The sequence below is a fragment of the Callionymus lyra genome, chromosome 15 (genome assembly GCF_982586985.1).
Source record: "Callionymus lyra chromosome 15, fCalLyr1.hap1.1, whole genome shotgun sequence".
Lineage (NCBI taxonomy): Eukaryota > Metazoa > Chordata > Actinopteri > Syngnathiformes > Callionymidae > Callionymus > Callionymus lyra.
The window spans coordinates 8,874,417-8,888,448 of record NC_141832.1 but is presented as its reverse complement, the minus strand read 5'-3'; the positions used below and the strand labels follow the sequence as shown (position 1 = coordinate 8,888,448).

Sequence of the window (14,032 nt, the reverse complement as noted above, 5' to 3'; positions counted from 1 at the left end):
CCCCTGTTGTAAATACAACATCTCAACCCCAATTGAAACCTTTATTATTTATTATTTATAAATTATTTGTTTTCAAAGAAAGTATTTGTATTTATGTTTAGATATATATACAGTGATTAAATGCTTAAAAATACTTACTTAACCCCACATATGTGTTACATATAAGTTGTATTATTGGTATTAATATTGTTGCTAGTATTAGTATTTTATTATTAATAGTTTTTTATATATATTTGTGTGTATGTTTCATCTTTTTTGTGAACTTTCTGCTTAGAAAAATCAAATTTTACTCAATGAGGGAAGAATATCAAAATCTACTCATTATGAATTATCTCTTGTGCCATCTCAGGGTCAAAGTGACCCTGAAAACAAATGTGTTTGTGGTTTCCCTTGTGTTGTCTCAGGGTCCAAGTGACCCAAAGGCCAGCAAAAAAAAAGATCTGTCTAAGGTATTCCTTGTGTCGGCTCTGGGTCAAGGTCAATGACCTCCACCACTGCATGTGAATTTACACAGCACAAGGGATACATTTGTTGTCGGGCCTTCGGGTCACCTTGACCCTGAGATAACGCAAGGGTTAAAACAAGGAACTTGAATTTTAGAAAGTTATTTAGAATATAAATCGAAAAAACACAAGGGATTATAAAAGTAACTTTAAAAAAAGGACTTTTTATGACAGTAGATTGTGATAAAATCAGCTAAAATATTAAATAAATAATATAAGATGATGAAATAAATCCACTATAAATAAATAAATCATTATTAATAACTGGCAACAAATAAACCCTGTAAATACAGGAAGAAACGAATGAGGTCAATAAATAAAACGATTTAATTAGAAATATAAAATTGTCAACATAATAATAAAAAGATAATTGACGATGTGGTGATTTATGGAAGACGTTCTTGGAAGACATGAGGTGGAAACAATAAAAAAGTTTCTTTGGCTGCAGCAATCGTTCCTCAGGCTTGACTGACATCCACTGACAGACGCTGGAAAATCTCATTTTCCGAAAACACCGTGCGATTTACGCCGAGGCGCCCGTGACGCGCAGGAATGTGTCTTCGTGCACCTTCAGCAGCTGGACGTCACATGTGCGGTCGCTCTGGAAAGATCAATAACTCGCACTCACGATCGATAGGAACTACCCCACGGGGTTCAAAGGTCGACCCGTTTTCTGCGACTTAACCAGATCTGCGGCGCGAGTGTTTGAGATGTTTATGTGTTCTGGAGTCTCAACAACAAACACATGTCAACACAGCAGGGTTTTTTTTCTGAAAATGAAGCCATGAATGACCAAATATGGACATCTGACTCTCTCCCGCCCTCCTGCTCGCTCACCATGACCCAGACTTTCTCCTGCTTCCTCGGCCCAGCAGCAGGGTGTGTCTCCGGTTCAGGGTGTGTGAAGCTGTTGTGCGGTTGTCGGCGGGAAAAGAAAGAGCCATTCATGTCGCATGTTGGAAGCATGTTCGTCGCCCTCTCTGGAGAGACCCGGGCGACCTTCTGCGCAAACACACACGGCTTCTGTTCGAGGGCAACAAAAACCTTTATTCTACAGCGGCTGGGTGCGCCCCGTGGCCTCCACCGTGAAACACATTTGAGAAAAAAAACAGAGCTCTACTCCAAGTCTCTGACGGATGACTGAGCTTGTTTAAAATGACTGAAATATAAACACAAAACGGATCCATGTGTTGACAAATGGAGATGAAACAGGTCCTAAAAGGATTTGCTCCACACGACGGTCAGATCTAAACGAGGCGTCCGATGACTGACGGGTCCAGATCCAGATCCAGATCCAGGGCCGTGGATACAATGAGACCAAATTCAACACAGACTTGCTTGAATGTTCGGAGCAAACAGTCGACTCCAGCCACACACATAATCTGTGTCGTGAGAACTTAACCATTTCAACAAGTGTTTTGTTAATAAGAAAAACACTTTTTATTTGTAACTAGAAGAATTGCATGTGCAGAAGAAACTCTACTTAATCTAAAGAGAGTGAAAGTGAAATACTTGAAAGTATTAGAGACCTTAGACTTTAGACTTTCTTTTATTGTCACTGCACAGACAACACAGCAGTGAAACTGGCAATGAAATTTCATTGCTTGGCGACCGTTCAAACATAGTAGAGAGATGTATATATAAAAAGTATTATATAGAATTATTATTGAATTAGTATTCAAAGTAAAAATGTGTTCAAACAGTTGAAATGATGGCGTGAAGTAAAATGAACGATGTGGAAAAGTTGAAATACAATGAAAAAGGTTGTGAAAAAGAAGAAAAGAAGGAAGAATACAAAGGAGAAGAAGAAAAAAGTAGTAGAATTTGTAGCAGAATTAGTAGTAGTGGGAGTAGAAGAAGAAGTAGTAGTAGAAGTAGAAGAAGTAGTAGAACTAGTAGTAGAAGTAGAAGTATAGTAGAAGTAGTAGAATTAGTAGCAGAAGTAGTGGTAGAAGTAGAATAATTAGTAGTAGTGGTAGTAGATTTAGTAGTAGAAGTAGTCGTAGAAGTAGTAGTAGTAGAAGCAGTAGAAGTAGAATAAATAGTAGAAGTAGAAGAAGTAGTAGTAGAATTAGAAGTAGTAGTAGAAGTAGAAGTAGTAGTCGGGGTAGTAGAAGTAGAATAATTAGTAGTAGAAGTTGTAGTGATAGTAGAAGTAGTCGTAGAAGTAGTTGCATTAGTAGTACATGTGTATTAAAGAGAAATAAAGTGAGATGAAAATAAAAAGATAATTCAAAAAGAGTAAAACTTGAATAAAAGGAATTTAATTGGTTTGATTTGAAGAGACTGATGATGAAAAGACAATATCTGACTCATACTTCCTGTAAATACACATTTTTGTTCTTGTGTAAATGATTATGACAATAAAAGTCTCGAACATTACTTTGAGATAAACCTACGTGTGGTTAAAAAAAGGCTGAACTGTAATCGTTCTTGGTTTTCTAGTCTGAGTCAGAGAAACTCACGTGTTCCATCTTTAGTGAAAATCATGCTTATGTTTGGATATTAATTTTTATTTGCTCAATCCATTAAACCTTAAACAGTTTTTGGGAGGATGTCAAAAACAAACACAATCCCGTTTTATGAGCGTCATTAAAGCGAGCTTGTTTAAAATAAAAGATGAAGTCATCTGAACATCTTTTCTCTCTAATACCAGGAGGATGAGAAACTCTTTGACTCAGAGGCTGAAAAATGATGCAAATGTCGTGTTTATCGCACAAAGTCACACACATTGTTTGGAGCGACAACACAAAGTGTCGACACAGAAAACACACACGTCCAGCCGTGAGCGAACATGACAAGTTTCTCTCGCAGAGAAGAATTCTTGCAGCTCCTGATCTCAGTGGTTCGAGCAGCAGCTGCAGCTTCCCCTGGACCAGTTTTTTCTCCTTATATGGTCACGAGAGTGTGTGCAGCGAGCACGGAGGTGTGGTCTATTGTTGTGTGTGGCGGAAGAGGTGTAGGGTTACGAGCGGTTCTGGCCCGACCTTTGGAGCCGGTGTCGTCACCGGGACCCGGGAGGATGAGACTGAAAAGTTTCAGGGACCGAGGCTCTGGACTGGATGTCGTCATGCGCGTAGAAGTGTGTTTCTGTGACGCTCACACACCTTTAGTGGACTGGACCAGAACCAGAACCGTGACCCGCAAAAAACGACAGTTCTACTTCATACATGTTCAGCCCTCTACAGGCCTCGAGTGTTTACCTGGTTGCCGAGAAGGAACGATGCACTCGCCAACCAGCAGGGGGCAGCCCCAACATATGGCCGCACCTCCCTAACGTGTTGATCAACGCGTGGGGTGCGGGCTGCTGATGGCCACGTTTTTTGTCAAAGCGCGGTCTACCGGTGCTGTGTCTCAAATCGCATACTTGCGTACTCAAAGTTAGTATTTTTAGTGCGTAAGTGCATCTCAAATCTTAGTATGCGAAATTTAGTGCGCCATGCACACTAAATTGTCACTAAAACGCCCACAAAACTGAGTATGGTTCAATGGACACTATCTACCCTAAACGGCCGCCATCTTAATGACGTTTTAAACGGAAGTTATGTCATATATATGCACATATATATATATATATATATATATATTTTCATATACTTACAAGTGCATTTTCAGCAGCATTAGGAGGATGACACGTCTTCGCTGCTGATAGCAGCTTAAATATCTCGCGAATATTTCGATTCTCATATTTTTTCTTTATTTTTCCAAACTTACAAAACGTGCTGCCAGCAGGTGGCGATAGCGTTCAAACAGCTGGTTGCAACCATCGTTAAATAGTAGTAGAAGAAGAAGCTGTCGCGTCATTTCCTGTTAGTGTGTAGCAGCAGAGTTTGATTTGAGACATACTATCTGTGGAGAATTTGCGTACTAGTTAGTACGTACACTATCCCGATGCATACTAACTTCTAGTATACTAAGAGAAGTATGTGATTTGAGACACAGCACAGGAGTTTGTTTATCCTACTGCTTTCACACGGTGTTACCCATGGCGACAGCCTGTAGAGGGCCGAGCACGAATGAAGTAGAAAACCCCAGGTTGTTCTTTATAACTGCGGTGCTGTGTCTCAAATCACGTACTTACTAGTACGCAAAATTCTCCACAGATAGTATGTCTCAAATCAAACTCTGCCGCTACGCACAAACAGGAAATGACTCGACAGCTTCTTCTTCTACTACTATTTAACGATGATTTCAACCAGATGTAGGATCACTATCGCCACCTGCTGGCAGCACGTTTGGTTTGGATCAAGAAATATGAGAAACAAAATATTCACGAGATATTTACGCCGGTATCAGCTCCGAAGACGTGTCATCCTCCTACGGCTGCTGAAAATGCACCTGTAAGTATATATATATATATATACACATATATATATATAACTTCCATTTATAACGTCAGCGTCACTAAGATGGTGACCGTTCAGGGTAGAAAGTGTCCATTGATCCTTAGTTTTGTGGACGTTTTAGTGACAATTTAGCACTACATTTCACATACTAATTGAGACGCACTCATGCACTAGAAATACTAAGTTTTAAGTACGCAACTATGCGATTTGAGACAGCATTTGTGTAGTTGGTTTGTTTTTTAATTTTTAGAGCTTGTTGAAGGTTATTTTTTTCATACACTTTATGATGTCATCGCTGGTGCCTCCTGCTGTAGTGGAGTAAGAACTGCACTTAAAAGATGTTCCTGAGCCAGACTGGGGGGGGTTTTAACAAGAAGAAGGAATGTTGGGATCCAGTTGAGTCACTTTGGACCTTCCCGGAAAAAAACCCTCCCACTGGAATGTCTTTTATCTCACGACAATGATTCAAAGACAAACCGAGAGGCTTCACCTGATGACGCAACCACCCTGGACTTGTGTGTCAGCACCAGTCAGACGACGTGTAATGATCAGTGTGGTACGACCAGAACCGGCAGCTGCGGTCGATGATCACATGACGGGTCAGGCTGGTTTGTTTGGCGTCTTCGGCCCAGCGGAAGAACTGCAGGTGCAGCTCCTCGTCTCAGCCTCGTTTGACCTCCTTTTACTTCAGTCGGGTGTTTCGAGCGGGCGGTGACACAGAAACGTCTTAATCCGTCTGCTCGCTCTCACACACACACATATATACACACACACACACACACACAGGCTTAATGATGGAGTGTGTACAACTATTAGTGTTGATGCAAGTGGAGAACAATGTTTGTGGGTTTTTTTTATGTTCAGGCTTTTCCTTGATTTTCTGGAACTCCTGTTGTGTTATCAGTTTTATCTTGATCTTTAAAGTATATACTTTATTGAATAATGTTTTATTGTTTAAGCGCTTTGTGACCCTGGTCTGGAAAAGCGCTATACAAATAAAAATTACTTACTTACTTGTGGGAATCACTTTCTAAAGTCGAAGGAAAATTTGGAGAATGTGTGTTCAGCCATAATAATAAAAAAGTAAATAGGTTGTTAACAAGAGTGAAGTGAAGCCATAATGGTACTTAACGTTGACCTTTGACCTCCTGTCAGGAAAGAGTGAAGTCAGGCGTGACGTCAAAGAGTCAAGTCAGGAAACTTCATGTCCACCCAAAGAAGAAATATGAGGTTGACTCCTTTTTTTCTATTTTTTATTACTTAACATGATTCCAGCGCGAAGAGAAATGAAAGAATTCACAGTCGGGAGTTGAGAGACACACCTACTTCCTCGGTTATTATAGGCATTCTGGTGTAAAAATCACTTCTGATGTTTGCGGGAAAACATCGCCATCTTGTGGACAGATCATATAACTACAGTTTTCCCCCCAGTTGAATGACGTCGAGAGGTACAATCAGGACTGGAAGTCCGACAATAAAACAGAAGTCCTGAAGAACTAAAGAGCCGGGACAGGCCCAGAACAAGTCGAAAAAGGAACCAGAACCGAGAAACGCTGACGCACAGCTCGGGGCAGAAGTTGGGAGAATTGCCAGGTGAAGCAGCAGATCCAAGATTTTTTTGGTTTTTGGTTTATTGTTCGATGATTTTGCCCACAAATGAGTCCAGCTCATCCTCGTCCTTGATCCCTACGAACTGGTCCACCACGTCTCCGCCCCGCATGGCGATGACGGTGGGGACGGCGGACACCTGGAGTCATAAAAAATAAAAAAAAGTTTCACTGGACCTGTAAAGAACTTGAGTCGTCGATGAAAAATCTGAAGACTTCTTACCCCGTACTCGATTGCTAGGTCCGTGTGATCGTCGATGTCCACCTTCGCCATGGCAACGCGTCCCTTCTGTTTGGCTATGGCCTTCTCCAACCGCGGCCCCAGGATTTTACAAGGACCACACCATCTGAACACAAGCCGTTTAGACCCCGGTTTGTTTCTCAACAACATAAATGTGACATTAAGCTAATGTTGACCATTGAGGCGTGTTTTAATGTAAGCTTTTAGTACAACAATTGGATTGTATTTTACTGAAGCAGGTTGTTGTCCAAACCTTTTTTGGATGAGGGCCACATTTGAGGAAGAGAAATATAGCAGGGGCACTTATTTTGTGTCCTTTTCCAATTTACAAATGGGAACTTGTGACATTTAATATTTTTTTTGCTCAGTTTGAATTATACAGTTTATAATAGGTAGGTAGGTAGAACTTTATTAATCCCTCAGGAGGTCTCCTTTGGGAAATTGTTTTTTTTCCCAATTAGCCACAGCTATACAGCAATTATTCATAAAAAATAAAATAAGAACAAAGTGAAATAAAGAGAAAGAACAAGATGATACAATCTAAGTCTAAAGATAAAGAACATAATGTGCTTGCATGAAATCTGCTCATGGGACACAAATGGCCCCCCATGACTTTTCCCATGCCTATACTACGGGTTTTAAAAGGTTTTTAAATTACAAAATAAATATAGTGCACCTTGGTAGTATTACTCTGCAAGGAGTATTACTTTGGAGCCCTATGGCGGTACCGCTTCGTAGTGTACCAACATTTAAATTCAAAGATTTTAAGTAAGTAAAATAAGTAAGTAATTTTTATTTATATAGCGCTTTTCCAGACCAGGGTCACAAAGCGCTTAAACAATCAAAACAATACTCAAAAAAGTATATACTTTAAAGATCAAGATAAAACTGATAACACAACAGGAGTTCCAGAAAATCAAGGAAAAGCCTGAACAAATAGAAACGTCTTAAGATGTTTCTTAAAAGGAGTCAGTAGATCCATCAAGCGCCTTAAGTGCTTTAAGTGCAAACTATACGGTAACTGAAGTTATGCGATTTATCTTTTGTTTGCTATAATTTAGTAGCTATTTGAAGTAGGTCTACAAGAATAAATTATTTTCATCTGACTAACTACTGGAAGGTCTTTGCTGTTATGAGATTAGGAGGCGTTTGAATGGAGACCCTCTAGTGGTTATAGAGCAGAACTACAAGTAAAGAGATGTTAACGTTAACCCCTTCATTTTAGTGTACAAAAGCATCATGTCCAGGTGTTCACCATCAACCAGTATCACCGACTCACTGTGCATGGAAGTCGATTAACACGGGCAGGTCGCTGTTGATCACCCTCTCCGTGAAGTCCTCGTGGTCCTGGACGTTGAAGGAGACGCCCCGGCGGGACACGTGCGGGAGTGGACGAGGCAGCGACAGGAAGGAGACCCGAGTGGACGCCGACGGCAGGGACGTGGACAGATGTGCGGAGGAGGCCGAACATGTCCGAAGGCAACGCGTGTCTTTTGCGGAGAGCGACAGAATCCTGCGTACGACGAGTCGGTGAGCCATCTGAGGGGGACACGGGTGGAAGTCAGTCATTTTTATTTATATAGCGCTTTTCCAGACCAGGGTCACAAAGCGCTTAAACAATCAAAACAATATTCAATAAAGTATATATTTTAAAGATCAAAATAATACTGAGAACAACACAGGAGTTCCAGAAAATCAGTGAAAAGCCTGAACAAATAAAAACGTCTTAAGATGTTTCTTGAAGGAGTCAGTAGAGCCATCAAGAGCAAAGAGAGAGAAGATCGTTCCAAAGCTTAGGAGCAACAGTCTGGAAGGATTTCTCTCCTCTGGTCCTGAACCGTGTGCGTGGAACCATCAGTATGTGTGATTGACATGTCAACAGAGAACGCCAGTGTAAACACTTTTGGTTGTAACTGTGGCCAAATATTTTTCCTTTCAAGGACGTGAATTGCTTTAACCAAGATAATCTTACTACTGAGCCATAAAACCAGTCTATGAAGTGCAATTTCTGAATCCAACTTTATTGATCATTATAAAAAAACACCATAACGAGAACAGAAAATATAATTTTCCATTTTCAGTGTCAAATACCACTGGAGACAAAGGACCTTGACGTCAGAGTTAAAATATTTTGAGAGATTGTTTTAGTTTATGTTTACAGCACCTGGTTAAATAAAAATAAAACGAGGCAATAACGTTTGTTTGTTTTAATATTAAACTACATTAACATTAAATTTACATTATATTTTAAGTGTTACATTTATTCCGTAAATAGCCACAGGCGCTGTTATGATTGTATAATACATTAGTGTAAAATATTAATAGTGTTTATTCACATTAATCTTCAGTATATATTCAGAATAACGAGTGACTAGAACAGCTAACTATCTTAATCTGTCAGAAGCCACGATGTTAGGCTTAAAATAAACCTTTTTTTTTAATCCACACGGTGACAGTTTATCAACAACGATTACATATTTGAAGGTCGTTATCAGCACATGTGACAGTTTCACCGTCCGGTTGATTTCCGGATCACCATAGTTGTTCAATGACTTTGCCCTCTTCGTCCTCCTCCCTCTCTCTCTCTCTCCCTCGCTTTTCTCGCTCTCTTGCGCGTGAAAATCTAACTATCGCTTTTCCGAGAACAAAACATTTAAAACGGACAAATGTCAAGAAACGCTTGTTTGAATTGAACGCGGATTAAAAAGAAGATTTCAGGTGTTTACCTTCGCTCTGCGGCTATTAGAGAACTTGGCCTCACAGACCGGTGACGTACTTCCGGTGCCGTCGAGCTCAACATGGAGCTTTAAAGGGCGACATCACGTGGTGAGGGGTGGAAACGCATATTGAAATTGGTGGCGATTCCAAAATAATAAATGTTAAATAAATTGTAAACCAGAGGGAAATTTGTTTGTGATGGTTTTCAAATATGATGGTCAATTGATAAATAATATTTGTTTATTGAGGTAAATGTGTTTTTATTTTTCAATCATTTTTTTAAATACAGTTTTTAAATAAATAATTTATTCTAAAATAAATCTATTGGATTAAAAAATAGCTTAAATAAAAACAAAAATACTTTATTCTCGCATCAGATAGAGAATATTGTTTTAATAAAAAGGCGTTTGAATTTGGTTTAATTGAAACTTTTATTTTAATATTGGAAATATTATTATTTATTATTGTTATATGTTAATATAACATTTAAAGTATTTATTTTAACTGTGTATTGTTTTTGATTGTTAAAGCACTTTGTGACCCTGGTCTAGAAAAGGCGCTTTACAAATAACCTTTACTTAATTACTTACTTACTTAAGTAAGTAAGTAATTTTTATTTATATTGCTTAATATTTGGTTATGGGTCATTTTATGGGTAGGAAATTCTTGTCTCAATTATTAAGTCCCCCTTAAAAAAGTTGCTTCAATCGGTGGAAGTTGTGAAAAAAGTATTTTTATTTTTTTAATTGAAGCAACTTTTTTGGAATTAGATAATAAATAAACAAATCTATATCCATACTTATTGATCTGTAACTACCCGTCTGATGTTGATGCTTCTTCAGTCCGGGTCAGAACCTGTTGGTTCTCCTGATGCTAACGTCACTGTCTAATCCTTCAAGGCCGCTCTTCTCTCACGTACATATTTAAGAGTCGTGATATTTACTGTTGTGCTTCACTTGTGTACTCTGGTCGAGATGTTTGTTTCACAGCAGGTTACAAAAAGGATTAAGCGTACAGTACATACACACTATATTAGCAGTGTGAGAGAAATCCAACATCGTTTTTTCACAATACCATTGATATTAAACATCACACGATGACTGAGGACGAGAGGATACAGTGAGTCCAGAAGCTTTCAAAGCTTATTTTTGGACATATTTTGGTTTGAAAACAAATGAAAGAAGTTACGACTTCGTCAAGAGTCATGTGGTCTGTAAATACTACAACACCAGAGTCAAGTACTCGACAGTACTACACATATATACTTGTTACTAAAGTATCACTATATATCGTATAATTGACCCTGTATCGTGAGACGTATCATATCGCCAGATCCTCTACACTTATATTAAGACAAACAGTACATTTAAAATAAATAATAACAATAATCCATACAAATAATAATAAAGACAACAATAAAGTAATAATAAATAATACTAATGATACATTAATGATAAAACAAAAAGAATATGATAGAAACAATAATAAAAGTTAGTCAAAAATAATCTGCAACATTTTCTTTCTACCTTTTTCCTCTGAGTCGTTCAGATCCTTCTTCCAATCATCGATTGGTCCCCGTAGACGTCCTGGACTCTGAGAGAATGAATCAGGATCACATCCTCCAGCAGAGGGCGCTGTGCATCACCTTGAGGTGTGTACTCCTGTGTTGTGTGTTTGCGTGTGTGTTTTTTTTTTTTTTTGGAGTGGGGGGGGGGGGGGGGGGTTGTTATTAGACTGTGGCCGTTGGGTCCAGAACAGAGTGCTGGTCTGTGAGTCCGGACCAGAACACACGAGCCTCAGTGCGACTCACCTCCTGCACATGTTTACCTTGATCACTGCCAGACTGTTTGTGAGTGAAGGTCTTTTTCAGTAAACTCGACCCCCCCGCCCCCCCGGCCTCTTCCCGCCAAATAAACATGCACCGGAAATTGCAGGGATATCTGGGATTTTTGAGGGTTCCATGGAAAGCTGGAGTGAGCTGAACAAGAGTGCCCAGTGTGACCCCCAGTACGGGGGGGGACCAGCCTCAGGTGGGTGGTGGGTGGGCAACATCAGCGGGAGGGACTTCCAGTTACAGGTGACCCACTTTCCTTCCCACCCCTGGTCCCCGCGAGGTCTGACCTCACCAGTCGCTGCAGGTGACCCCAGCCGGAGGTCAACAGGAAGTGACATCAAGGACGCGGAAATATCCTCAACAACATCACCTTTGACCTTTTGTCGTGTGCTGGTCTGAAATATCGGCGACTGTTGACACTCGGCAGCTCCTCATGTGAACAGACGAGGTGTCTTTTCTTTATGGTGCCCCCCCGCCCTGGTGCTGCCCCCCGATCTGCTCTCATGTCCCAGTGTTTGTGGAGTCAACAGTGAGTTCCTGTTCGGGGTTAAAAATAACTTTGAGACTTGAATTCCTGACTCCCCCTCTCGTCCTTTCTTCTCTTCCACTCCTTTTCTCCGTTTCTCCAGGAGGGACTTTCTGAGAAGAACACACAACAGACGTGACTTGAACAGTCCAGTCATGTAACTCACTCACCCTGAATGAAGTAACAGAGGGACAGATTGATGGACGAACAAATGGATAGACAGGTGGATGATGGATTGTTGGATGGATTGAAAAATGGATGGATTGATGGACAGACGGATGGATGGATGGATTGTAGGAAGGGTTTAAAGGTTGGAAACACGGATGGATGGATGATGGATGGATGGATGGTTTGATGGAAGGAAGGGTTGACTGGCAGATGAACAGATAGATGGACGAATGGACGGACGAATGAAAGGTTGGACCCACAGATGGATGGACGGAAGGAAGGATGGATGGATGGATGGATGGATGGATGGATGGATGGATGGATGGATGGATGGATGGATGGATGGATGGATGGATGGATGGATGGATGGATGGATGGATGGATGGATGGATGGATGGATGGATGGATGGATGGATGGATGGATTGAAGGATGGTTGGATAGAAGGATGGATGGATGGATGGATGGATGGATGGATGGATGGATGGATGGATGGATGGATGGATGGATGGATGGATGGATGGATGGATGGATGGATGGATTGAAGGATGGTTGGATGGATGGATGGATGGATGGATGGATGGATGGATGGATGGATGGATGGATGGATGGATGGATGGATGGATGGATGGATGGATGGATGGATGGATGGATGGATGGATGGATGGACGGACAGATGGATGGATGGAAGGACAGATGGATGGATGGAAAACCAACAGATAGATGGATGGATAGACGGATGGATGGACAGACGCACAGATGGATGGATGAATGGACGGACAGATGGATGGTAACATGAATGGACAGAGAGATTTTGCAGTGACTCGACGACCGACTCGACACTAAGTCCAGACAGGTGAGATGAATGGCTGGCTGGCAAACAGAAAGGCGGAAAGTTAGTCGGACGAGCAGGTGGGAAGACCGACGGATGGATGGACAGACGGACAGATGGATGGATGGATGGATGGATGGATGGATGGTTGGATAGAAGGATGGATGGATCGAATGAAGGGTTGACTGGTAGATGTACAGATGGATGGACAGATAGACGAATAAATGAAAGGTTTGACACACGGATGGATGGATGAATGGTTGGATGGATGGATGGATGGATGGATGGATGGATGGATGGATGGATGGATGGATGGATGGATGGATGGATGGATGGATGGATGGATGGATGGATGGATGGATGGATGGATGGATGGATGGATGGATGGATGGATGGATGGATGGATGGAAGGATGGGTGGATGGGTGGATGGATGGATAGCGGACAGACGGACTGACAGATGGAAGGACAAATGGACGGACAGACAAATGAAAGGAAACACAGATGATGGATGGACAGATGATAGATGAATGGCTGGCTGGCAAACAGAAAGACGGAAAGATAGTCGGACGAGCAGGTGGGAAGACCGACGGATGGATGGACAGATGGATGGATGGATGGATGGATGGATGGATGGATGGATGGATGGATGGAAGGATGGGTGGATGGATGGATAAACAGACAGACGGACCGTTAAACAGACAGATGGAAGGACAAATGGACGGAAAGACAAATGAAAGGAAACACAGATGGATGGAAGGTTGGATGGATGGATAAATGACTGGCTGGCAAACAGAAAGACGGAAAGATAGTCGGACGAGCAGGTGGGAAAACCGACGGATGGATGGACAGAAGGACAGATGGGTGGATGGACGGACAGATGGATGGATGGAAGGACAGATGGATGGATGGAAAACCAACAGATAGATGGATGGATAGACGGATGGATGGACAGACGCAGAGATGGATGGATGGATGGATGGACAGATGGATGGTAACATGAATGGACAGAGAGATTTTGCAGTGACTCGACGACCGACTCAACTCTAAGTCCAGACAGGTGTGTCCGTGTGTGTCTGCGTGAGAGCAGGTCAGGTTGTGTTGTCGTTGTGTTGCCGGTGATAGTCGAGTCAATACAGACACACACACGTTAGCTCCACAGACACCGACGTTGAGTCACGAGGTTCAAAGAGTCACTCCAGTAAAGAGACTCGTTTGTCTCGCTGACATCATCCAACTTTCCCTTCCAGTCGCCGGACG

At 41.4% G+C, this 14,032-nt stretch overlaps 1 protein-coding gene across 1 annotated transcript; it reads right to left on the bottom strand.

The window, feature by feature from the left end:
• Positions 1-6,343: 6,343 nt before the first annotated feature.
• On the bottom strand, positions 6,344-9,489 carry txn2 (thioredoxin 2). Its single transcript, XM_087809301.1, has 4 exons — positions 9,424-9,489; positions 7,977-8,236; positions 6,680-6,803; positions 6,344-6,596 (listed from the first exon to the last, which is right to left on the bottom strand). The coding sequence occupies exons 2-4, from the start codon at positions 8,234-8,236 to the stop codon at positions 6,480-6,482; spliced, it is 501 nt and encodes a 166-aa protein (XP_087665427.1). The 5' UTR covers positions 9,424-9,489; the 3' UTR covers positions 6,344-6,479.
• Positions 9,490-14,032: the final 4,543 nt, after the last annotated feature.